This window comes from Platichthys flesus, chromosome 16 (genome assembly GCF_949316205.1).
Source record: "Platichthys flesus chromosome 16, fPlaFle2.1, whole genome shotgun sequence".
Taxonomy (NCBI): domain Eukaryota; kingdom Metazoa; phylum Chordata; class Actinopteri; order Pleuronectiformes; family Pleuronectidae; genus Platichthys; species Platichthys flesus.
This window is the reverse complement of record NC_084960.1, coordinates 17,806,304-17,833,364: the sequence shown is the minus strand read 5'-3', so window position 1 is coordinate 17,833,364 and position 27,061 is coordinate 17,806,304. Positions and strand designations below refer to the sequence as shown.

Below are 27,061 nucleotides of genomic sequence, written 5' to 3'. Positions count from 1 at the left end.
TTTCAGTAACCAGAGGCCGCCACGCAAAATTGCCCAGAAGATGAAAGGATCTGCATAACTGAACGGCCAATCGATACGTCTCAAACTAAAATGGCAAGTCTTGATAAGGTTATTGAATTTTTCTTTTTTAATTAAAAAGCACAGCGCCGCGCTCTCCGTCAAATACCACGGCAGCGCTGATGATGAGAAGACGAGAGGGCTTGTCCCTGTTTGTTTGTCCGTCGCTAGTTGAAATACACCGGCCACGTTGTCGAGGCGTCATCGGTCAGCGCGCCGGAGAAATCTCCTCTCTGTTTGTCTCTGTCATTTCTCGGGAGTAAGCTGTCATGGCGGCTCTCAAACCCCAAGCGATTGACATTCATGTGGATATGAATTCTCATTACATGTCATTCATCAGCTCGAAAACTACCGGTGCTATTTATTCTCTGCTCGTGCCACATCATTTTCCATTTAGTGTTTTCCTTTCTCTCAAAGCAAAAAAAAAAAAAATACTTTTGTGATATTTTCCTTGAAAAATAAAAGATGCAACAGCAGCTAAACACAGAGGCATCCACACGGTCAATGATTGTGCAACTCGCAAGACGCTGCATCCGTTTTGTTGAACGTAAACGTCCAGAAGTGGCACACTCTCTTCCCATATTCTAGTCATGAAAATGCATAATTTAAAAGAGCTGAGACCAAGCTGTTCCTCAGCGGTGCGGAGCGAGCGCCGCGTCGTATCAATGCGAACATCAGTGGATGGAAAACTCTGGTCCCCGGAGAGGGTGCCATTACATTCAATCGCCAACCTCTGGATGAAACTCATTTCACTCCGCAGTGTCTGAATGGCTCTATACATTCTGCCGGGGCCACGATGTGATAGCGCAGCATGTCGGAGCCCGCACTAAAGGGCTTTTAAAGCAGGTTAGGCCGCTGCACAAAAGCCAGTGCACAAAGCCACAGAGCACTGGGGCAGAACGGCGGAGGCACCGCCGCCACAGCTGACCGTCCCCACACAGCCCGGAGGACCCGAGCAAACACACGGCACCGAGTCGCCCCTCGCTGGGAGGTCCAGGCCAAGTTGTTGACAACAAGATAATGTCAGCTTCTATTTTTAGATGAATGGAAGCGTCTTCTGGTGAAGTGAGCCTGTTTTAAATATTGATTCCTTGCCTCTCTCTTAAGCACCAGCTCCATGCACCTGAACAAGAGATTGAAGACAACGGCATCCCCATAGATTAGGTGATGAACATGAACACGTGCTGTTTCTTCTCTAGTCACAGAGCCCGGATGCCACCGCGCCGCATGTCTTAGCCGGGCATGTCAGATATGATTGTTTTCATGTTACCGTTGAGCAAGTGTTACACTTTCCACATGCGTGAGGGCTCGGCGAGGGTCCACATGATGTAAATTGCATCATCAGAGGGAGAAGGAGAGGCTCCGCGTGGACATCACTGCGCCGTCCAATCTGTTGTATCTGTGCTGACAAGGACGCAACCTGCACATGAACTCCTCCCGGACTGGAAGGATGTATATACAGCATGTGTGTTTTCTGCCGCAGTCATCACCCAAACCCACATAAAACAGTGTATCGCTCAAATTAAATCAGGCGCCCTTATTATATTAGTTGATATGAGATTTTGTATTCAGCGGTACCTGGCAGTGATGGTGGCTCCGCAGCCATTTTGTGAGCGGTCCAGAGGGGGAGACTAAAGCTGTCGGTAATTTTTCAATTTCTCGCACTTAAAAATTACAACTATTAGGCCGACGCGCACAGTTTCGCCGAATCGTGCGCACATGATATGATACGAGTGCTGCTTGTGAACCATGTGTTGGTGACGTTCTTTGCTTTAAAGCAGTGGAAAAAGTACAGAAAGTGTAGAACAGAAAAACTGCATTTTTGCATCCGGGCCGCACCTGCATTCTCTAAAGTTTGGTGAATCTGCTCCATGAAAATTCATTCTGCATTAGCTACTAGCAGCGGGTGTGGTTGGTGTTTGGTTTATCACAGCAAAAGGACGAAGGGTGACTTTTGGGTCCACAAAGCGTCCTTCTGCCTTTATGGATTAAAACAACAAGGGGAAACAAAAGAAAAGAAAATCTGTGTTGGTGTTCTTTGGCCACAGTCATCTCACCTGTATTCATTGATATATATATATATTTATTTTGGGGATAAAATGACAAACGTGTCACATTATTTGCCGTTTTCACTGAGAATTATTCATCGGCAGGAACTCAGTCATCTTTATGGGCTGGCCCTTTCCACGCTGCTGAATATTTCTGTTTCTAGCCGGAGCTTAATCAGGAGTTTTGACCAGCTCACACCGGGCATGGAAACAGAAACCAGTAGCCACAGATATACAGCAGGTTATATAATGATCATGAAAACTACATGAGAATGGGCACAGCCCCCTCGACAAAACCACAAAAAAAACGACTGACAGGAGCGTGCACGTGTGTGGATGAGGATGCACGTTAACACACACATAAACACACACACACACCCGAGGACACTGGCTGACATCGAGAGAGGCCCGGCCTGACATGAGGTGCGATGAAGTAGCATTTCTCATCATCCACTGAGCCTGGCTGTGTCTGACCTGGAGGGTGGAGGTAGGCCCGGGGCATGGCCTCGGGACCCGGGCAACCAGAGTGAGAGGGGGCCTCCGCCGAGACTTGTAAAGTCCCGGCCACGATTTACTGGGAAGGCTGAAATTGTGGCGTCCAGTGGCCACAGTGCGGCCCGGCTGTCAGCCCCATTCTTATTTGCTTCATTCCCCTTTGACACTGCCTCTCGATTAGGGTCATAAATTCCGTGAAATCGGTCAATAACCTATAACACTAATGTCACTCTCCTGCCATTAATTTTACAGCCCATGTGCCACACTGTTTCTTCAGCCTTTTACGTGACAAGTGGCTTTATACTCACTGGGATTGATTGAGAAGAGTATATAAGAAGCTTTGAAGAGAGCCTTTGCAGCCCTAAAGATGAACACACATAAAAAGGAGAACACCGGTGGGTATCGGCGTTAGATTCCTGGGGATGTTTATCAGCAATTTCAAATCTTTCTCTGTAACAAAAGTCGTCGGAAAAAGCTGTGTTTATACTGAATGTATATCAAATAATCGTTACCTCCGGCCTCTTGACTTTAAGGGGACTGTTGTTCGCAGAGATATGGTCTAGTATTTTTTTCTAAATTGTACAATAAAGTGTAGAACACTCCTCCCCAGGATGTTGAAAAAAAATCCTGTGGACATGACCACAGGATTTGGTCCTGTTGGAGTATTAAGCCTCATATTTCATCATACAAACCTTATGTGTATAATTATATTGGGACTAGGCTCTAGATTGTTAATGTGTGTATCAAACTAGAATGTTTCCATGTGCATTGGGACATGAGGATGTATAATCTATATGTAGAGTATAAGGCAGAGTCCAAGGAAAAGGTCAGTGAATATTGATCCTCTCAACTCAGGCAAAATTAGTTTTACAATGAAAACACAACTGAAAGCATGTTCCAAATGATCATGGGTGTGTTTTGACTCGCTGTGCTTTGTGTTAACTGTCACTTGCAAAAGGGATAATTCTGAGTGTTTTGACTTGTTTTGTCAGAGTGACGTTTCAACAGTCACAGAACCCACGGCTTTTGATTGTCATTCAAAGAGCGCGTCTTGATGAGACTGTTAGAACAACCGAGTATGAAACAGTGAAAAGTGCACAAATCACAAATTACATTTCAGAGAAAGAGAGAGAGGGCAGGAGTGGTTTTCTTATCATGCGTGGCGGGCTGCCAGTGGATATGTTGCTGCCGTTCTCACCGGGGCCTCTCCTCCAATCTCCTCCGTATGTGAGCGCTGACACTTCAGGGCATATCTATGGCACAGGCGTGTTAGCGATGCATACACCTTCTGCTGCAAGAGGATGGAGGACTGCCATGAGAGACTTCTGGAGCTACTGCCAGTGCAACAGGCCGACCACAAAAAAAAAATAAATAAAGTAAAACAAATAAGTACGACTGCAAAAAAAAGGATCATCAGTATATTGAATTTGGCATCGGAAAGGCTCACTTAAACAGATACTGTTGTGCGAGTGCATTTGGAAATGAAAAAGGAGAAGAAAGGGAACGTCTGCAAATGAATCAGTGCTGAGTGATGCTATTTGTTTCCTTGGATCAGCCGAAGCGGGACATTTTTAGGCCATAGCATCTAAATTGCCAAAAAATACTTTCTCTCCTGCTTCTCGAAGGCTTAAATGACACATGGTGCGATCCTGAGACACACTTTTGGTCCTACTGTCAATGTGCAAATGATGTCCTTGTCTATTTTTAGGGCTCAAGACGTCCTGAAATTTGGGGCAAAATCTTTGAACCTTCGCTCCAGTTTCTTTGGCTCATCATTTGTTGGAGGAGCCATTATCTTAATATTTAATTTCCCCGAGTCGGTAAGATGTAAAATGTCTGCTTTGCTTTAGTGTAAAACATTATTCCGCATAATAACGCTTCCCGCTGCGTGTGATTCACTCATCCGCGTTTGTTCACTCACTCACGAGTGAAAAGTACAGACTTTATCGCCCTGTGTTTTGGCAAGTTGGTCGGCGCTGGCAACTTTCCATCCCACTTCTCCACCGGCTCGCTGTTTTGCTGCCGGAGCTGCGCGCCTTCACTCTCTCGTTCTCCTGGAGAGAGACGGAGAGGGCCCTTGAAACGACGCCGCCGCCATCAATCATTAAATCCGATTTTTTTTTCCTTTACTTTCGCCTGCCGCCGAACGGTCGGGCTCGAATTGACACGGAGCCTCGGCTGCGGCGAGGCAAAATGGCCGCTCGTAGTAACAGCTCACGAGCCCCTGGACAACCTGAGGCATGGCCATCCAATCCCACATCATTAAGGCTAGAGTCCTTTATTGTGTTGGAGGCATTAAATGGTGCGCTGGCTATAGCCCTGAAGTCACACTCCACTAGGAGAAAACAGCAGAAAAATAACGGCACAGCTGGATAATGACTTTTCCCTGGGAGGCTGACCATGTGTACAAAAGCGCTAATGATAGCAGGTGCAATAAGCGGGCGCAAGGCTTTTACTGCGTCCGGATCTATTTTCCTCTGCTAAACTCGCCAGTGATTTCCCCTGTGTAGGTGTCTTTCTGTAGTTTAAGAACACTCCCCCTCCTCCTCCGTCTCCCCCTCCTCTCCATCCTCTCTCTCTCTCTCTCTCTCTCTCTCTCTCCATCCTCTCTCTCTCTCTCTCTCTTTCTCTCTGTATCTAATCTCTTTATCAGCTGTGCAGCTAATATCAAAGAGGACTGTGGTGTTGAAATCCTGCGAGTAAAACCTGCTGTCAGAGCCTAATCACAATTAGCCGGGCTCTAGACCCATTAGCCCCAAGGGGAAGAGACCAAAAGCTGACAGAATTATTGTTAAAGCTACTGATTGCTAATGATCCCGCGGAGTGCAAAGGGCGGAGCCTACGCGTTTTGAGCAAGAAGAAAAATGTGTTTATACTGGAAAAAATATAGAGTTTACAAGCGGATGAAGTTGCCTTAATCCTGCTGGTATTAGCGGTTAAACAGAAAACAGGTTTCCTGGATGGAGCAGCTCCCCGGCTTCCTTCAGCTCTGCAGCGGGGCCGTTACATCAGCTCCGCCACAAAGACGTGTGTGCCTTCCAGATTATAAAACATTAAGCTGCGAGTTAATGACTGATTGCAACAGCCACTCCTGAAACTTGGAAGAACAGGGGAGCGACGGGTGCAGACAAAACAACGCCACGCGCCCCCTACTCTCCATCCCCCCCCCCCCCGGAGTGAATCACCTGCAATATAAGCCTTTTAAAGAAGCGCCTCACATTCGATGTTAAGCCCCCAAACTGTTCGGGCTGTCGGAGGACTTGCCGGGGGGAGATAGAAATGTCTCAAGTTATTACAGCAGTCAGGTAAAGTGTGAGGCAGCGTGGCCCTGTAATGGGGGTGGAGAGCTGGCCAGCAGCATCTAATGAAGGCGTCTCGGGGAGTACTAAAGAGTCTACGTGACACTACTCCTGATTCGCTCGTCTGAGGACACAGATCAATTAATACATTAACAAACGATTGCGAGCACTTCATCTGGCAATATGAAACCGGCGGCCTGCACTCGCCGCCCTCCCAGCCGGAGCGGGGGGGGCGAGCAACTGTGCCTCCCGCCGCACGTCGTCCGCCATGAATGTTAACATGGTCCGCCGGTTAAGCTGCAGACCCTCACAGTGAGCCTCACCGGGGCTGAGACCTTACAACTGCACTGTAGCACGACACACAGGCTGAACATATAGTCACTGTGTCGAAGAAGGGAGGATAAAGCAGTGCTTCAAGCTACTCCTCATCCGAGCAAAATCTAAACTGCTGACACAATTTGCATTGTAATGCACCGTGTATAAGACCAAATCCCAACAGCTCTGATTGAGCGTCTGCCTAAAAGGAATCCACTCCTGCTAATGACCAACGATCCGAAGCCTCAAAGCAGCTCCTTGCTCATTTTTGCGCCGGTGTTTGTGGACGTCTCTGTCGATTTTTGTTTTACACATAAAAAACAAAGCATTAATGCAGGCCGAGCACACTTGGTGAGCAGCCTGTGGCACACTTGAGTGCGTTGGTCGGGGAAGTCTAACGTAAACCATTGCTCCTTGCCATGCCATATATATCCAGCCTCCCCATTACCACCATCTCCACTCGACAGCGAGGGCCCTGCACTGCTAAATTATTCATCACACTGAGGGGAGGACAGAAGCATGCATGGTTTCTCCACTCCATGCCTCTTCCCTTTTTCTCTCTGTCCATAATACAAAGGAACAGCCGGGTGGAGAGAATGATATACAGGCCGCCTCTCCATCACTATGTGGCCATCGCGGGAGATGTGCCTCCACTTCTCCCAATTACCACAGTGGAGTTGAGGTTGGGTTTGGGTTGCACACTGTGGCAGCCCAGCCGGTCGCTGGCTTCGCCCACCGTGCATATGGGTGAGAGAGGTGGGTGGCACCCAGGGGCCCCATGCATAACCCGGGACGTCTTTGTATACACATTCATCTATATCAGTGGGCAACAGGGAAATGTAAGCCAAAGGTAATTGCCCTGGATAAGAACATCTGCTTGGTGAATAAATATTCTAATGAGGGGAGCTTGCAGGTTCCCCAGACTGATGCACGGCTGACAGGCCTCCGGAGGGACCGCAGGTAATGCTCACCACCTGCAGTTCAAACAGGAGGCGGTCCCATCCTCCTCTCGCAGCTAAACGCTGGCCGACTGACACACACACACACACACACACACACACACACACGCACACACACACACACGCACAGTAGATATCAGGGATAGTCGGTAAATCATTGATCATGCACCAGTTATGAGGATCCTTTTCTCAGGAGTGACAAGTATAATGTGATGCTCTGCCTGGTTCACCCCCGTCGTGCTGCTCTGCAAATGTTCTGCAGCTGAGCAGATGTTGATTTTAGGGTCTGCAGAGGAAAAAGCTGAGAAGCTGAGGAGATATCCATAATTCTATTACTTTGTTGCAAGGAGCTGGAGACATTCATAATTTTCAGGATTGATAGCTGCTGCTTATTCAGGAGTCGGAAAAGTTATGCTCCCGCTCCTGTTATCACACCAGGGCACTGGCGAAAATTAATTTCAACATCTATTAATCGGTTATCTGATTATTTTTCAGTCTAATCTGTTTGAATTACATAAAACGGAAAAAAGATCCACCTACGCTCGCCTGACCCTGTCGCTCTGCTTTCAAATTACTTGTTTTGAAAGTTAATTAAGAACTTTATCATCAGCATTGTGGAAAAATTCACTTTTGATCAGGACGAACAGCATCTGTTACACAGACAGTCCGACACCTAAACACATTCCAGTGACGACAGGATATCTGTCCTTTGTTCTCGCTCATTTTAAATGTTTTAGATTCCACTGTGGAGTTTATTTTTCATATTAAAAGTTTAAAAGCTGATTCACATCGTCTGAACTGTGTATCACAATCGTTTCCATTGTATAATGTGACTAGGATTTCTCTCCGATCATACCATCAATCTTTTCGGCAAACAAAATGTATGTCACAGTCTCCTGAAGGCCAAGGTTCCATGATATGTATGAAACGGAACCAGCAATTCCTCAAATTTGAAAAGCAAAAATGATAAACCTTTGCTTTCTACTCAATCGTTTTTTTATCTCAAATCATAAATCAGTGATTGTCTTCTTTCCTAATTAATTGTCTACTAGCTGGAGACGTTATCCTGTATTGTTTTTAGTTTTTTTTTAACCAGACAAGAAATCATCCCTACAACTGTCGGCAAAATGCTAAATGGCTAAAGTCTCACCGTGGAAACACCGGCCACCAGCAACACGGAGCTGACGGTATTTGGGAGCTTTTAAAGTTAAACGATAAAACAAGGGGTCGTGAACCGAACTAATGCTCGGAGCTAAATAATAAGGCTTTTCCTCGTGTGAATAAAAAGTTAAAGCAGTTAAATATTTAACTGTTACACTGATGAGCCTGCGGGGCTGGAAACTGTCAGCATCACGGCTTCCCTCAACTCAGCCTACGTGTGTGTGTGTGTGTGTGTGTGTGTGTGTGTGTGTGTGTGTGTCTGTGTATTGTCTGAATGCTGGAGGGAGAATTAGTGATGAAACTGGAGGTGGAGGAAGGTGAGCAGCATCCTCACAGCAAACCTTCAAAGAGGCCAGAAGACAGTGACAAGACTCTCTCAATAAGCACCGATACCCAGGAGAAACGCTCCGAGTAGCAGGGAGGCCTGCACCGGAGTGAGGCCTTTAAAAAAAAAAACACACATTGCAGTACATGCTGTATTATTTTTCTTCGAGTTGTGACATAATGTGGAAATCATAAACCCTCCTGTCATATCCACTCGACTTGGAAACCAAAGGGAAACTTTTCTTGTGACTCATTTCTCCACTTGGAGTTACTCTAGCCCCAAAACATTCCCCCCCCCCCCCCCCCCCGCTCCCTCCACAGAAATCCGAGCTCTAAATCAATATGCAGGGCTGTTCCATTCATGCCACGCTTATTATGCTTTTGTTATTCATGATTTAACCTCGCTTCCAAAAACACAGAGGAGAAAAAAAGTGGTTCAAGTATTAAGTCATTTATAATGGAGTGGTCCATGTAAAGAAACTTTTTTTGCTCCCCCCCCACAAAAAAAAGATGCTTTCTCCCCAGAAATCTGAACTCACGATCGATATCTATACACACACACACACACACACACACACACACACCCATGCACTGCACATCGACTGCATTACTGCTCAGACTGTTTACAGTGACCATGCTGGAAAAATGTGTTGCATTAGGGAATAATTCAATTTGCTTTTTTTTCTGTGTAGGTAGAGAATCCAAGTTAGCGAAAACAGTGGGGGATTAAATGGCGTGCAATGTGCACTGGTAAGAAATTAGAAAAAGTGTAAATGCAGAAAGCAGGGAGCAGTGGGCCGGTATTGTTGTGGTGAGAATACAAACCACTGAGGAGGCAAAACCAATCTGACTAATCACACATGATCTCAAACAGAATTAATCAGCAGCTCTAGTCGACAATCTGTAATCATCCCCATTCTGTGCTTAATGTCGATTAATTTGTGAAAAAAGTGAAAGACGGAAAAAAAAAAAGGAGGAAGGCGGAATTCTGTCTGACTTAGATCTGTGGGCAACACAAACAACAACATCACAAAAGTGTTTGAAACACAGAAGCAGACGAGGAAAATCTAAATGTGTCCCCAGCAGACACAGAGCAGCTCGTTTTTTTTGAGACGCCGGCACTAAATTGGGGAGAGACAGTTTCGAAAGACACACATACTGCATGCTGGGTATTTTTTGACTGTCAGTGGAAGTTGAATAACAAATCTTGTAAAGGTATTAGTGGGGGTAATAATCACGCTCCGACATCCTCTCTCATTTAAAGGCTGAATAAATCCGACACGTACATGCAGGCCTCTATAGCATCTGCAGCACCCAGCATCAATAAAACACATGAAAGTGGAAAACCATCAGCTCTGTTCATGCATGTGGGAGGTGCAGTGGCGCACGCACACACACACAAACACACACACACACACACACACACACACACACACACGCAAGCTGTATAGCATACTGTAGGGAGATGAAACACCCCCGAACGCATATTCCACACACATCCACACACCAACTCCCTGCCCGTGCTGGTGCAGTGTGAGCGTGTGAGAGATCCACACTTTGTGGACCAGTACTCACCCAAAAGTACATCATCATGGTGGAAGTGGGACAGGTGTGGGCAGGCGGGCAGACGTGAGCGGGGCCGAGCACTGGGACCAGTCCAGCCAGCGGGGGCGTCAAGAAGAGTCCGAGCGTTTGCACAGAGAGCTCTGCTGATCCCTGTTCCACTGAGGCAGCCCTCCCTCTAAACTGTTCAATGGGGCTTGACTTGAGGTTCCCCCCCCACCCTTCTTCTTCTTCTTCTCACGTCTTTCTTTACAAGCAGCTTGTTCGTCAGTTAATGTTTAAAAGCCCCCTTTGCTTCCTTTTGCTTTCTTTCTCTCTGTCTCCTCTTCTTCTTCCTCTTCTGAGCCAACAAAAGAGGAGGGTGGAAAAAGCAGACGAGGGGGGAAAAGGAAAGAGAGCTGGGGAGGTGTTGTAACCTCTTTTTTCTTTTGACACTCTTCCACTCTACTTGCCTCTCCACACCACTCACTTCGAGACTCTCCCTCTGCCTCTCTGCTCTCTCCCTCTCTCTCTCCCCCCCTTTTGCCGTCTCTTATTGGTGAATGTGAAATCAGTCGGTACAGCACCGGGGCTCAACAAGAGCAGCAGCCTGCGCTTGACAGCTGCCTCCAGCGTTCCCTCCACCGGAGCTGTGTTGCTCTGCACAGAGGAGTGCGCCGAACAAACCGGGATCCTGCAGACGGTACTGTAAAATTCAGCATCCCGGGGAGGGAGGGGGGGGTGGAGGGAGGGAGGGGGGAGCGGTGGGGGGGGAGGCAGGAAGCTGGGACTTGTGGTGGAGAGTGCTGGGGCGGGGGGGGGGGGGGGGGTGGGGGCTGCTTGTGTTGATGATGATGATGATGATGCCGGTGATAGTGGAGGACTAACAGATCGCTCCTCTGTCTTACTGTGTGTTGCTGATGCGCTGCACACGAGTTGTGACAGTTTTAGTTCATTGAAGAAGACGAAGAGGATGAAGAACAGCAAGAGGAAGGAGAAGAAGAAGAAGATGAAGAAAACAACGCTGAAAAGAAAAAAAATGGGGGATTTCAGAGAAAACCATAAAGTATGCCACAGGCAATTGGGAGGCACAGCCTATTTTCCACTTGTTTTCTAGCATTAGCTGGTGAGGTTCACTCTCTTCATGTGTGTGTTTGTGTGTGTCTGTGCATTTTCAGCTTTTTTCTCCCACACGCATAGGTTGGTGACCAGGAGTGTGTTTGGTGAGAACCCCTTTTGGTGACAGATCAGCGGCCAGATGAAGTTTGTGTGAAACACCTTTGTGTGCCAGGCTATATTACATTACATGCTTTAGTGTGTTTTCCATCTGGCGGCTGTAAAGGGGGAGGGGGAAAATGGAAGGATGAGGGGAGGGAGGGTGTGTGTGTGTGTGTGTGTGGGGGGGGGCTGGCTATCTTCTAGACAGCACTGTAACAATGAGCCTGCCTCAGCAATTTTTCAAAACATATCATCAATACACGACTGGGAGCTCGCGCTTTTAAATATTAACCCTGTGGCAACCGGGGCAAGCTGCGGAGAGCTCCAGTGGTTTTGCGGCATCCTCTAGTGCAGGATCATCCAATAAAACAAAAGACGTCCTGGGGGATGAGCTAATTTGCTGTAGGATCCTAAAGAACATTTGCCTGCTATAGAGAACATTGCCGTAATGAACAGAGCAGATATATTCAGGTTATGTTACCCATCAGTAATTGCCACATAAGGAGGCTGAGTTAAATCTGCAGCTGGCTTTGAGCGCATTGATACACAAGGGGCCTCATTCGTGTGGCGTAACTGTCATCTTAAATTTATCACCCATTTTATTTTTCCACCTCCTTCAGAAAGGCACAAGTGAACAGTGAAATATGAAACCGTCACACTGGCAGTTAAACAAAAAAATGTAATTAGTGATTTTGCAAATATTGCGATGTTTAAGAAGAATGGTTGATTTCTGGAGGGAAATGCACTTTGGATAAATCAAGAGAAGCAGGGCATAATTCTTCTTCCCTCTGTCCTCACATCTCTGTCACATCACAATCCAGCCTTTGCATTGCTTTGCATGCACACACACACGCACACAACACACGCACACACACACACACACACACACACACACACACACACACACACACACACACACACACACACACACACACACAATCTCTTATCTGTGGCATTACCATGCACATACAAGTCCTCCATATCTTTATACATGTCCACCAGAACCCAATGGATTTACATTAGCAATCACAGAGTGGGTAACCGCCCCATTCCTACATCAATCTCTGATGGGAAATAAAAATGAAATGCACTTCTCAGGCAACTCGGATTAAGGATCGCGCTTTTATCAAATACTGAAGTCTATTTCAAGTCCTGCTCATAAATAACTGAGGGGAGAGATGGAGGAACAGAAAAAGGGTGGAGGCAAAATAGAAAAAAAAAAAAGAAAAAGGGAGAGACCGGAGGGGAGGCAGCAGACAGACGGGGGTGATGTGGATGCAGACAGAGAGCATGATGGTCTGAGGCTAAGGGCATATGGGGTCAGAGGGATTAAGAAAAAAAAAAAAAGGGCAGAAAATCAGCATTTGAGGGCATCATATAATCCCGATGTCTACTTTCTAGGAATCTTCTTCAATTAGGGATGAAAAATGGAGTTTGGGTTGAGATGGCGTGGCTCAGGGTGCAGAGCTGTCGTCCCCGCTTCCTGTCTCCTCCGTGAACTGCCTTTCTCCCATGCTCCACTCTCCTCACCAACGAGGCAAGTGGCTTTCCCAACCATTTAGATTTCCCACCATAGTCTAGACACTCCCCGGAGACACTGCCATCCATTATAAAGATAGAGCTTTCAAAGAGATGAGGAAGCGAAGGCCTCACACAGAGCTTGTTCTGCCTAAAATGTCCGTCTGTCTCGGGCCCTCACTGACTCCAAAAACCTGTTGTCTTAATATTTCATGACGATCTCACCTCTGCTCTGTGGTGAACTGCTACACACAGAGCTTCTTCTGCCGAGCTACACTCTGATCTGGTCATTAGAGAGACTCCAGAGGAGGCGGCGTGCGGCGCTGCTCACTCTCGACCCCTCCAACTTCCCTGCGCAGTTACAGGGAGTCGGGCCTCTCGCCCTGATGCATCAAACGCTCGGCCCCCAGCGCCGTCCGGCCTCCGCTGGCGGGAGAAAGGGCCGGTTGGCTGAAGACAGGAGGAGACTGCGGCTGGAGCCCGAGTCTCCCAAGTTACTTTTCTTTAATCACACACTTCACTTTATGGAGTGACCCGTTTAACAACTCCACGGCTCCACTCGTTTTATCTGTCTTTCATCGGCTCCACAGGTGGGTACTGACATTTCAATGCTGAAGGCGGCCCGGCGTGAGAATCAGGAGGCGCACAGTGACGGGGGAAGTTTGAATTACAGCAACGGAACATCGGGAAAATAAAGTTTTATTTTCACTTGTGTGTCTCTCTCTCTGTCTAAAAAGATGACGACTTTTTAATATTGCATTTATTAGCACTCTCACTATTATCGTGGAGACAGGAAGGTGCTGCAGCTAAATGGCACTCAGCAAAAGATAATCCCAAACAAAGACAAATCAAATCAAATAATGGACAAATAAAGCGTATTGAATTTTGGTAAAGCATTTCTGCCCTGGAGTATGATTTCCTGCTCTAAAGGTTACAACAGCCACGTTCAGCAACTAGCATGGTTATAGCTGCAAATAAAAACAGCAGGATCATGTCTTATTATTATTACAGAAATGGTTCAGGCACCTCGGCCATTTTAAAAGTTATCAAATACACACGGAGGGTATCTGATAGGGTGATAAAGCGTTTTTAGATTCTTTATACCTAAATCTGAAATCTGCTTGAAAGCCCACAAGATAAAAGCAAAAAGGAACATGAAAGATTCACATTTTCTCCTCCAGATTTTGGGAATTCTGGGAAAACATTTAGACGCTCATGAAGTGGAAACTGTGCCACGCCATCAAGACTTCCCGACAGCCGATAAATATGCCTAAAACAACAAGGAAAAATACACGGCGCTACTTCTTTTATTTAACTCCAGCTTGCATATTTAGCCTTGGAAACGGTAATGTTTTGCTTCCCGGCCCCGCAAGACATCATTAAACATCATTTGTAAGCATACATTAAACTATATGCAGCAAATCGCCCATCTGCTGAATTTGGAGCTCACTGTCTGGGAAACGATAAATCCACTGTATGGCTCCACGTAAAGAATCACACTAAAATAACGCCTCTGTGTAGACATGCGTCGAGTATATTAAACATGGCCGTGTGCACAGACTGTATGTAGTGTTAATAATGCAGTGTTTACATCTTGGCACTGAGCAGGCAGTACTGGCCCAGGGCTGCAAACTGGCAGGGCTGTGCAGTAATTAGGGCCTGTGTGTGTCGGGGATGTGAAGGCTTGCTGCATGTCATGCTGATACCACTGCTGGGCGGACTTGGTGTGTTTCGGCGGCGGGCACACGAGTGCAACACGAGGCCACGCCTTGCTGTCACAGCAGGAAGTCTCCCCCCCCCCCCCCCCGCACGCCGGCGAGCACCGCCGCAGCCTGTGAGCTCGGTCGTTACTCAGCGGTCCGAGATGGATGTTAACGCCATGACAGCGGTCGTGAGCTGTCTTCGAAACATGAGTAACACATGTGTGTGTGGGTGTGTGAGTGTGTGTGTGTGTGTGTGTGTGTGTGTGTGTGTGTGTGTGTGTGGTCCACTTGCTCAAACACACGCTCAGATCAAACCTGTATATTTGTTTACATTTCAGCATCAGCGTGCAGGAGAAATACAAGGACCGGTGTGACGCCAGGTGACGGGAGATTTTTCACCTTTCAAAGCAGCTTCCTGTTCGAATCCCGTGCTCGCCCTAACCCTGATTACATCACTGTGACATCATTATGGTAATCTAGTCGCAGAGCCACATCATATATTACACAACCAAGGAGCAGTCCTGAACATGAGAAAAAAAGGAATCGAATGCGTCAAATCAAACTTCCCCTTTAAGAGGAGCTGAATAAGTGAATTATTCCCTAAAATGTCCTATTATGCTAAATAAATGCCAGGCTTTGATTTATTGATTTGTGAACATTTTTTCCACTCTTTGTTTATGCATCCTCCTAATGAGCTACAGGTCAAATCAGTAACTATTTGTGTCTAATTGACGCCTCTTACCACTGTCGTGTCGGACATCTTTATCAATTGCTGGATCTTTCACAGACGTGTTTATTGGCTAGTGTGTGTGTGTGTGTGGGTGTGTCTGCATGCTTGGTGTTTACTTTGAATTCATAAGTGCATAAATTATATAAAATATATGAATTTCACCGTACGAGCCGCAGGCTGTTACAGTTGTGCAGATATAGAAACAGTCGCGTTGCCACATGCAACACAAGCAAATCCAACAGGAATCCTAACAGCCCCTCGCATCTCCGTTTGACATTAATTGATAATCAAACAAGCCTTCACATTAGACATTTATGAGATCAGCTGAATTATCTATTTAATGTAACCCAATTATATGCAACCCTTGTGCACCAATCAACAGTAATTCCCGAGTCATAAATGACAGCTACAACGACAGATTTAATCAATAATAAACATTGATGAAAACTTGCGACCCGCTTAGAAAGAGGGTAATTACCAGGAAGAAAAAGTGCTGCGCTGAATTTATTTTTTCTTTAGAAAAATTGCTCCGCATTCCTCGTTCACAGAACTCTCTGCTGTGCTGCAGCTTCTATCCCAGCACCACTGAGAGTAAGTGTAAAACAAACATTCAATTTCCCTTTGACAATAAGGGATGGACATTTATCATTAATTCTTAACACAGACTTCAACTAATCCACTTCTTAATTAAAACCCTGTAATTTTCTAAGCTGTTGCGATAAAACTACCTTACATAAATTATTAAATCAGCCTCTTTTCTCAGTGCAAACTACACAGCAATCCGGCCTCGACAGGGAAATACAGTTCCACAAGCAGCATGGCCGCACCGGTGTTTCAGGGCCCGAGAAGACGCATCTTTGTTTTGCCCCACATGGGACTTCCCTACCTACGGTTCAGCCTTCAGAGAGCACAGAAAACCTTTTAAAAGGTCTGCTATTTAACAAGCTGCTTAGATAGAGAGGAGTTCCCTCGTCTCACATCCGCAGCAGACGACTGTCACATCCTGTGAGCTGAGTATAACTTCAACCAACACATGTCAGCAGAGCAGGCATCAAACGCAGCCCATTAGAGACTTTGGGGAATTCTGCACCTGAAGCCTGTTTGGATTCAACAGAACCGCATGGAACTCTCCCGACAAAATGGAGGTAAGTGTGCACAGAGGGGCCTGCTGCTCTTACCAGTCTTGTAAAGAGGGGCACTCCCAAATGCCAGAGGTGATCGTTCAGCAGTCCGCTGTATACCACGTTCCCGAAGACAGCAATGCTTCCTGACTTACACAACGTGTTTCCTGCAGGGACACAAAGAAACACAGCCAGGCGTCATTGAAACGGACAGGAAGCAGCAAGGGGCGAGTGCATGCACTCCAGCAGCAAGACACAGCGCGCTCTGAGGGGAAAAAAGGCAAATTCAATCAAAGGAAATCATTGCACAGGAAGAGAAATAATAGAGAATGCGGCATTGATTGTTATAAATATTGATTTCGGGGGTTTATTGACCTTACATGTAATGACGAATACAGATAGGTAGCTTGTCTAGAATCAATAAAGTTGCACAACTGAGTCAGGATGCTCTAACAACACGGTGCAAATGACCAAACCGATGATGAGAACCATTTAGCACCAATAAGATAAGTCTTCAGCCTCTTGGTATAAGAACATGATCTAAATCTGTAAATGCTTCATCAGGACATTGAGAATGTGGAATTACTCGAAACCCCAATCACCGCTCTTTTATTTGTTTTGCACAAATCTGATGACGGTAATGCGTTGGCGTTTACTTTCATTTAAACACCCAATTAGTCTAAGTGGCAGTAAAACAACTTTACAAACCAACAAACACTGTGAAAATGTAACGTAACATTTTTAATGTTCTCTTCTTTACGCACTCCTGTTACAAGGCAAGCAACTGTTCCTGTAACCCTGCCGGGGTCCTAACGGTGTTTACACAGGAGGGATCTTTAGGCTTTGAGTATTACATGATTCCTAGTTTCCTGAGATTGAGCGAGGGGGGGGGGGGGGGGGGTTAACCTGACGCCCTCCCAAACAAGGCATCAAACCGCCCCCCTGGCCCACATTCAAAATGGTAATAGAGTGCTTAATAAGAGCCCCATTTAGCTCCAGCAACCAGCGCTGACATATTCGGATTCACTCCTGATTTGACACATGTTCTATGTTTTAACTGCGATTCACTCTCGGTCGGAACATCTGTTGCTAAATTAGTCATTTTTAACAATGTTAAATAATGACTCATTTGTTAGCTTTAAAAAATCCCACATCTCCAATGACATTTCGGCGCCAGAGCAAATTATAGGGTGTCGGGAATATACTGTGCGTGTGATCATGAGACAAATAAACACACGATAATGTCACTTTACAGCAGGTAGACACGAAGACACACACAGCAAACTGCTGCTTCACACAAAGAGAGCAACAGCAAGACGACTATCTGAAATCCCAGAGGCCGAGATCACTTTAAAGAATAAACAAGAAGTTCACAGAGCAAGAATAAAGAAACTACTGGGTAGGCATCATCACGTTACCAAGAGTGCTGAATATGTATGTTGACGTTTTAAGATTTTATTTATTGAACATTGTTTGTTTCTAATTTACATTCTCAAACACTTTGAGCTGCATTTTATGCTGTGAAAGTTGGTATAAAATGTTATTATAATTATTGATATTTTAATTTCTTACATCCCTGGGATTTGCATGAATACTGACACCGTTATCATCCATCTCCACTGATTCTTTTATTGGATGTTATTCTTTATATCATTCTAACTATAAATAAATGGAACTAAATCAAAATTAACATCTGAGCTGTTTTGCAAACGCAGTTCATTCTCACATCCGACCACTCAGCTGACCTCCAACCCCTTCAGGTCTTGGTCTCTTCTGACGGAGTGAACCACATGACATGCTGTTCAGTAATCTGACATCAAAATGGATTTTTTGGTCAGTTTCAGAATCCCTGGAAGAGGAGTCAAAAGTTCCAATCAAACTTTGCATCTGCTTTCAGTTCCTCCAAAAAAAAAAGAAAAAAATTAAAGAAATGTAACAGATACACAACAACTGTGAAAGCTATAGCATCAGCCCTCTTGTAAAAGTCGTGTCCACTGCCACTGAGCGTCAAAGCTCATCCTCTCGAAGGGACTCTTAAATTAGCTTGGTGCCAATGAGCGGCCTCAGCGAACAAAAAAAAAACCATATGCATGCATGCGTGCCCACACACGTGTCCCCAAGAGGGTGATGTAGTGCACAGCGGCGTCCGCGCGCGTGTCTGTGATGAATGCAGCTTATGGAGCGAGCACAGAAAACACAGGTCCCCATTGTAATTTCTGCACAAAGGAAGGCTGCAAAGGCGCACCAGGGGTGGAGGGAAGCAGTGCTGACAAGTAGCACATGCATTATTTAAAAACAAAAGTAAAAAATGCCCATTAAAGTGTCAGTGGTGCTTTCGGCAGTGCTGGCCTGGGCGCGGTGTGCGTATTACTGTTATTAATGGGCCAGGCGTGGGGGGCATTGCTTTGGTGTGATTGCTCTGCTGCTGTTGCTATCCGCGGTTCGAGCACCACCCCCCACCCCCCCTCCTTCTTTCCATTTCTACTCTGTGTGTGTGTGCGTGTCTGTGTGCATGTATCCGCGTGTGTGTGTGTGTGTGTGTGAGGAAGAGGAACAGATAAAGAGTGTGATACAGACAGAGACGGAGAGACGCTGTAAGACCCCGAGTGCACAGTCAATGAGCTCCTACAGCTAATATCATTTCACATTATTGAATGCATATTAAGGCAGAGAGACCTTGTCAGACGAATAGGAGCACCAGTGCTTATATCAAATTCTGATCCGCCGTCACGGCCGCGTCTAAAAAATGCCGGGAATGTAGTCAGCATATTGAAAATAAGTGCATACCATTTTTCCTTTGCAGTTTAAGATCAAGGGCTATACATTACCGCTACTGACACAGCAGAATGAGGTCATTGTGCATGTTGTAATTACAGCTGGGTAAACACTCTGCTCTGTGCTGCAACACTGGAAACACAGAGAGCACACAGAGGGACTACGGGGAGGCTAATAAAGACAGAATGAAAAAAAGCCACATACATACATAAACCAATGGCTCTGCTCTCTGCTGAAAGAAGTATAAATAGTGGTATGAATATTTAATAGATAACTGGTGATAAATAAATGGGGCAAAATGATCATTGGTGTTGTTTTTTATGATCAATCCCGCTGCAGTGTAACACATTCGAAATCAATGCACCAGGTTTTTCCTTCACTGCTGGACAAACAAAGACACATCTCTGACCTCTTCCTCTACGGCCGGTGTGCCGTGGCATCACAAGCGGTGTTTACATGCAGCCAACACAGCACATAATACAATTTTCCATATTTGCATGTTGGAAACTGTCACGTAGAAGACGCAGCTTAATTTCCCCCCTCACTACCTCTGCAGTGCTGCAGAGCCAGAGGCTTGTGTTCATGTATTATTTTATCTTTTTGGTTATAAAAACTGATTGAAGTAACTCGGCATGTTCGCGCCACTGCTGCATCCGTATCTTTTCTTCCTTTTAATAAAATCAGACCTAAACTGACGACGTGTTGCTTATTAGCTGTTGCTGCTTGTTGATAATCCTTCTGTTTTTTTTTTATCCTTTTTGGGTTGTTGATCCTGCTTTTCTTAGGGCCCTTCTCAGCAGTTGGGTGTTCTCTCATCTGCAGACTCGACAGTATTGAGCCCAACCTCTGATTAATTATTAATTGTGTGATTAAAGTGTGCGCTTCGGAATGTGTGTGTGTGTGTGTGTGTGTGTGGCTTGCAGGGAGGAGTGGGGGAATGCAACCTGCAATCCACTCGGTTTTATCTATACCGCAACTTCAACAGTTTTTTCTTTTACTTTCCCTGAGATCTGCTTTTATGGACATTGCTTTTCAGAATAAGGGCATTTTAACTACAGGCATCAAATTGACTAATACCTAAATCATTGCACATGTTGAACAATATCTGCAAGAGCAGACGGAGGGGAGGAGAAGGTCTTGTTTTATTAAGTGTGTGATGCCTAGTTCAGTCTGGCTCAATGTTCTTCTTGCTGCAAGTCAGAGCTTCTTTTTTTTTCTTTCTTTTTTTTTTTTTTGTACATCTCAGTGCAGACGTACATGAGAAGTTTGCCCGGGATAGATTTCTTCGGCAGAAGCTGCTACTACGAATATTTCAGGGCTGAATCTCCTTATAAATTATTTGAAACGCCAAAAACACTCAACCCTAAACTTGACAAATTTTTCTAACTTTTCCAAAGACGCAAACACAAATGGAAACTTTCTCAATTAGAATCGGCTCAATAGACGACGCATTTATTATTCATGCATCCCAAACTGAGTGCAATCAAGAAAGCGCTACGTATCTCTTACATATGAGATGATGTGATGATTGCACTGTAACTGTTTTGATCTCACGGAGTCACGTCTGTCGATATTCGTGTCCCGAAGACCCTCTTTTCTTAAAACACGTACAACAAATATCTGTGAAAGAGTTTCAACCTCTTTCCGATAGAAATGACAGCGCCTCAAGGTTTTTCTGTATATGAGAGCTGACATCGGGGAACCAGGGGATTTCTGCAGGTGAAGAGAAGAAAAAAAATTCATAACTTGATTTTAAAAAGTGGTTGAAATAGTTGGATGGGCCTCAGAGATGAGCGAGATGGCAGATTCCTTCAACATGTTGAGAGGAAAATCAAGGCTGAGGACGAAAGCACAGACAGAAACAACTTGTCTTTTGTGTTGTGTGAGAGAGTGTCTGTCTTTTCTCGAATAAAAGGATGATAGCAAGACAGAATATCACAAAAACTCCTTTGACTATAAAGTCTGAAACGATCAGCTGATTAATCAATTTGTAGATCAAGAGAAAACTGTTGTGATTATTGATTAATCATTTCAGCGAACGCTCAATATTTCCAAAAATTCCAACTTTTGAGTAATAAAAGCTTTTGGTTGCCTTATTTGAGGATTAGCATAATATGTTGACCTTTCATTTCATGAAACTTTATTGACTAAACGATAATTGGTTGATGGAAATAATCGTCAGTTTCAGGCCTATAATTATAACAAAAAATGACTGTTGATCTAGCTGCTTGAATTTTCCACTTAAAAACTGGAAAAACAAAACAGTTTGAGCGGTGTTATAGAATGTGTTCATTTTCGAGACTTGTGTGTGTGTGTGTGTGTGTGTGTGTGTGTCCCCGGCCTCATGCTCTCTGCCCTCCTCCCCTGGCTCTGCCGTTGGAGGTGGGTCACTTTAAGCATTCAAACCCCAGAATGTGCAGCTCATTTCTAGCAACGAGGCACATTGCTGCAATGCAATAAGGGAAAACAACACTTTTAATAATTTAGGCCCTGAGACTGCGAGGGTGGGGGCTTAGGTGTAGGATGGCGGCGGCAGCGGCGGCGGAGAGGGAAGGGGGGGGGGGGGATGGGTGGAAGGAAGATGTCTTAAAGTACCGCAGAATGGCTCATTTAGCTCCTGCTACGCATTATTAAAGTTGTATCGAACCCCCTCCTGGGTCTTTCCCAAAGTTTTTTTCATTTTCCTTTCCTCTCTCCCCAAAAGCCTGCGAGGTATCCAATAACAACTACCCACATTTATAAACGACAGAGTATCCTGCACCTTAGAGGAGGAGGTAAACAATGGTGTAGCTCTTAATCTCTCTTCCTCTCTGTCCTCCCCGCTCACGAGTCCTCCGGTCCGAAATTTGTCAGTGCTTTATCCTGTTTGAGCCATAGCACCGAGCGCTCGCTGTCCAGATTATTTTCTGCCTGAGCTAAGCCCACGATGCATAACAAATGTGGGGAATGAACCTTGTATGGAATCAAATTGAGTAATAAAATCGTGTTCGCGGTGGCGCTGATGGACGCATGATGGTACCGTTAAGGGCATGTTCAAAGGTACCGCAAATTGCCTCTGAGCCTGATGGCAGTTTCCAGAGCAAAGAGAGAATATGAATAAAAAGAGGTAGAAGAAAAAGAAATAGCAGCAGAGTCAAACTGAACGTGCAGATTTTACTTGTTATGCACTTAAGTGTCAAAGTGCCTAGTTTCATCGATCATTATCTTTACAAAAGAACCAACAGGCGACGTGAAATCCTTCATATTACGATTGTACATTTTGTTTTCAACTGAACACGTTGGAGGTCGGAAGAAATCACATAAAGTCACAATCCACTGATGATTTAAGTGTCTTATAGCATCATGCATATTCTGCATCATCTCGTTTCTGCTTCATGATGTCGACATCACGTGATCTTTTTTATCATGGCTGCATAGCTCCATGAAACCACCTCATTTCTTAAAAAATGTCCCCCCAAAAATGTTTTCTTGCAAGGAAGCTGAAAGTCAGGTTGCTGAGGGGGGTGCAGCCCCCTCTATTGGTCAGGGCTTGTAACTGCATTGTGCAAATTTTCTTTATCGATTACAAATCAATAAAGACACTTGAATTTAACTTCACATTCTAGGTAACATATTGAGAGTAGGCCTAACGTCCACCCATTATAAATGTTTTGAATTATTTGATTTCAGTTTGGAACGTTGGGTGTGTTCTCTTGTGCACAAATGGAGAACGTGACAACGTTAAGTGCGATTTCAGAAAATGTGCTTTGAATCTGTTGTAGCTGTTTATGTTCGTAACAATTTCTCTCAGCAGCCCCGTTAGGGACTGACAGACCAGCGTCCCTGGCGGTATGGTGTAAGGTCTGCACGGCACAGTTTCAGCCGAGTGAAGCCGAACACCGGCGTGATGAAATCCTCTCAAATTCTCACATGTGCAGTGGTGGTCAAACTCCCAACTCTGACATTTTAGAGATACCCTGAAAGGTTTTCAGCCGGCAGCAACAAATTATCATTATTATAATTTATGATTACTGCTTACATTGCATAATACAATGAGAGGGAAAAAGCCTATTAAAACGTCTGTCTAGTATATATATACACCATAAACTGCTGCAGAGATCTTAAATCAAAGCCCAGCATGCTGGAGGAGGTGGGGAGACAGAAGACAGGAGGTCAGAGGAGAGGGGAAGACAGTGGATGTCTGATGCGTTATGATTGGCTGGTATATTGGTCTTTTATGAGAAATCAAATATGGTAGAGTCAGTGTTCACCTCCGACGATGATGGATATCAGACAGTCTGACTGATTACATATTTATTGCACTTTATGAACCTGATTTCTGCAGGAGGCCCTAAATCTAAATTGATCTTGATGCAACATGTTGATCAAATTTCAGATAAATAATAATATTCTCAGATTGAAACGCAGACAAGACGAAGCTGCTAAAGTGGATCTGTCAGAAAATAATAAAAAAAAAGGAATCAAACTCTGCCAACCAGATTTAATCTGTTCAAAATACAGCCGATCTCTTTCTCTGTTTCTGGTATTTGTGCTAACCTGAGCTACCTGGCTGCTGCTTCATCTTTAGTATGCAGATATGAGAGCGGTGTCGATCTCCGTACTTAGCTCTTGGCAAGAAATCCAATAAGTGTGTTTCCCTAAGTGTGAAACCTCAGAAGCTCACACTGCATTCACGTCATATGAGATAAATGGTCGACATAAGAAAAAAATCCCAAATTAACAACTTGCGAACACTCACGTCAATCTGCGGAGTTTGAGGATTAAGACGCTGTGCACTGACAATTTAAAACCAGATCCATTCAATTTGGGCTTAATTAAGCAGAACCACACTTTTTGGCTCATGTGAGCTATGCTTGTTTTTAGTTGGTTTTTAATCACTTCCACATTATTAAGCACCTAGCAGGATATATCAGAGAGTTTTCCGTTGAATTACACTCTGGATGTTGATGTGAGCGCAGCATTTACGTCGACAGGGACGAGTTTGACTTTTTGGGCCGCTCTGTTTGTTGTTTTTGCAAAATTTGCCAGCGGTACAGTTTCAGCGAGTCCGACCCCAAAACATATCGCTACGCATCATCATAAACTCGCAGCGTGATGCGGGGCCTTGTACATCAAAGCAGCCCCAGTGCAGCCAGCCAGTCATCCACCAGTCAGCTGCTGCGTCTCCCGCTGAGCGTCAGACTCTGACGTTCTTCCTGCTTCGTCCATCTGAGCTGACTAAACACAGACCCCGTTTTCTTCAAAGCAATGCAAATTAGCCACGCTGCTAAGTGGATTCCTCTTCTTTTTTGCTTCCGCGGAGCCGCAGGGCCGATTAGGGCCAATCTCTATCAACAGCATGTATATACACCTACATACAGTAGGGCGCTGCTATGCGTTTCTATTCTCTCTCCCTATTACTATTCTCTCCTCTAATCCTCGGTGGTCTTCCCTTTTTCATAAAGCAACCCTGCTTTAATGGATCAGTTCTTGAATTTAAAGTGAAAATAATGTACATTTCTACGCTGTAATTCAATTATTTTGTGTATAACAAAAATAGAGGCAGGGGGGAGCTAATAAAGATCAGAATGCAGCACAGACACACGGAGGCAGAGATATCTGACCTTAGGAAAATATTGTTTTTTTTAAATTGCATTATGCACACCATGTGGCCAAATGTATTTGGACACCTCTTGGTCTGAGGCCATTTTTTTTGCAGTGTATACGAGTATATAATGCAGAGTATGACATTTTATTCCAGTGGTCTCTAAAAAAAGGAGTCACAGTTCAAATCTGTGCAATTTTTATGGCCAGAAAATGTAATTTGTTTGCACACATTTTATATTTTTGTACTTTTACCAAATGGTTTGCATAATTTTTGACATTTCACGCCTAAAGTTCAAAGTAGCTGCAACTGGTAATCAACCAGTGATGATTCACAAGTACACACTGTGTTGGGTCACAAACCTGGTTGAGGGAACATACTTGTAAATAAAGATAGATGACGTGAAGTTTCAAAAAGTGAAACCGGAGCATCTTGATATCCCCCTGGTGGCTGTGCGCTGTATAGGTCATACACCCTGCCTCCTCCTTGTTAACATGGACAAATCCCCAAAATCGCAATAAACGTCAAAATGTTTCTCAAAGATGGTTTCTGTTCTTATCATACTGATGTTTGTTCACGTGCTCATTTCTCTAGTAAGTTTGGTTATAATTAGTTATTGGATCGTATAAAAATGGGTACGTCATGGCTAACAGCTGAAACTGATTCGTGATTGGTCAAAAGCATCTATCGGCAAGACCTTGCTACAGCGGCTCCATCCCCGATCGCGACTGCAAAGACTGAGAATGCACAAGATGGTATTGTACTGTGCCAGATATTTTGGGGTTTTATTTCTGGAAAGTGAGAGGAAGTGGAGACGGGTCATCCACAGTCATTTACAATCTATGGTTGGGAACCATCGGAGTCCTTAAAGAATTGGTTTCATCAGTTCTTTATCCGTCTCTCTCGCTTTTCCGCCAAATCGAATTGTTACTTTTTTAAAAGAGCCCCCTCACTCTCTTTAATCATTCCTTGTTAGCGTTCACTTACATTGTGAAGATGAGTAAGTCACTGGGCAGAGACTCCAAGAACTTGTTGGTGGGGGTTACTGGTAAAATGGAGGGATGAAGGGGAAGAAGGATGACAGGGGGAGGGGTGATTTTTCAACTCCTCTTCGTCATTATCATAATTATCATTATGATTGGTGCCAGAAAAGTGTGATGTGGCTGTCGTGGAATGCAAACACTAAAAACAGCATCCCTATTTGCTCCAGTCATTTCCATCCCTTCTTATCATTATCTCTTCATTATCATTATCACCATTACGATCGGTCGCGGCATTATTATCCTAATTGTTCTCAGCATCATGGCAACATACTGCAGCTAATGACAACCTCAAGACGTGGAGGGAAAGGGGGGGGGGGGGGGTAATGCAGAGATAAATAATGCAGATACGAAACGACCAGTTGGAAAACGTCTGAGCCGGCCCATCGTGAAATGTTCCGGAGCGAGAGGACAGAAACCGAAAGCTGTTGTGATGTCTCAGTCTGGATGTGCGTTGGCAACAAACAAGGGCCTCGGGATTCCATCAGATTATTGATTGTTGAGTCCTGCTTTACCACCCTTATAAACAATCTCTCTGTCAAGCACACTATAGGGCAACAAATGATTTTATTTCATAGATTTTTGGATTTGACTGATGAATAATTCATTGATGTTCTACCCTTGGTGCAAGAGAATAGGGGAGAGGGTGTTGAAAAGGGAAAAAAAATACAAAAAGAATTTCAAAACGTTTCAAGCACAAGTCTGTATACATGAATGATTTCTCTTCCTTTTTTTCTTCTTCTTTTTCTCCATGAACCTACGGTCTCTGCTTTGTCAACATCAGCTGAGTGAGGGCTCCCAGGGGCCGAGAGATCTCCTGTAATCTGCCAGACCTCCCCTCCGTGTCCGGGACTGTTCTTTCCCTGTTTCCTTCTAAGTGTTATCGAGTCTGCGAACTCAAAACAATTGTTATCAATTTGGATCCAGTCCAGCACCTGTGAAACACACAGACCCAGTGAAACTACACAGGCTCTAGTGCCACACACTCTTAGCCCAGATGTTCAGGATAACGTGACAGTAAAACTACAATGAAAGATGGTTACAGGCGGTCAAATTTCACAGTTTAAATGTTGTGACGTTTTCTATTTTGTAAGGTGTTTAAACTGTGGCGGGTCAATTGCTGCTCCCTGATTGGTTTGGGTGGAGGTGTGTGTCTGTGTGTTTGTGTGTGT

At 44.9% G+C, this 27,061-nt stretch overlaps 1 protein-coding gene across 3 annotated transcripts in view; it reads right to left on the bottom strand.

The window, feature by feature from the left end:
• Window positions 1–27,061, bottom strand: part of LOC133971451 (RNA binding protein fox-1 homolog 3-like) — a 310,652-nt gene that overhangs the window by 109,023 nt on the left and 174,568 nt on the right. For all 3 annotated transcript variants that reach the window (XM_062408806.1, XM_062408805.1, XM_062408807.1), the window contains exon 4: window positions 16,548–16,657. In XM_062408806.1, coding sequence (XP_062264790.1) covers window positions 16,548–16,657 — 110 coding nt within the window. The remainder of the gene's footprint in view (window positions 1–16,547; window positions 16,658–27,061) is intronic.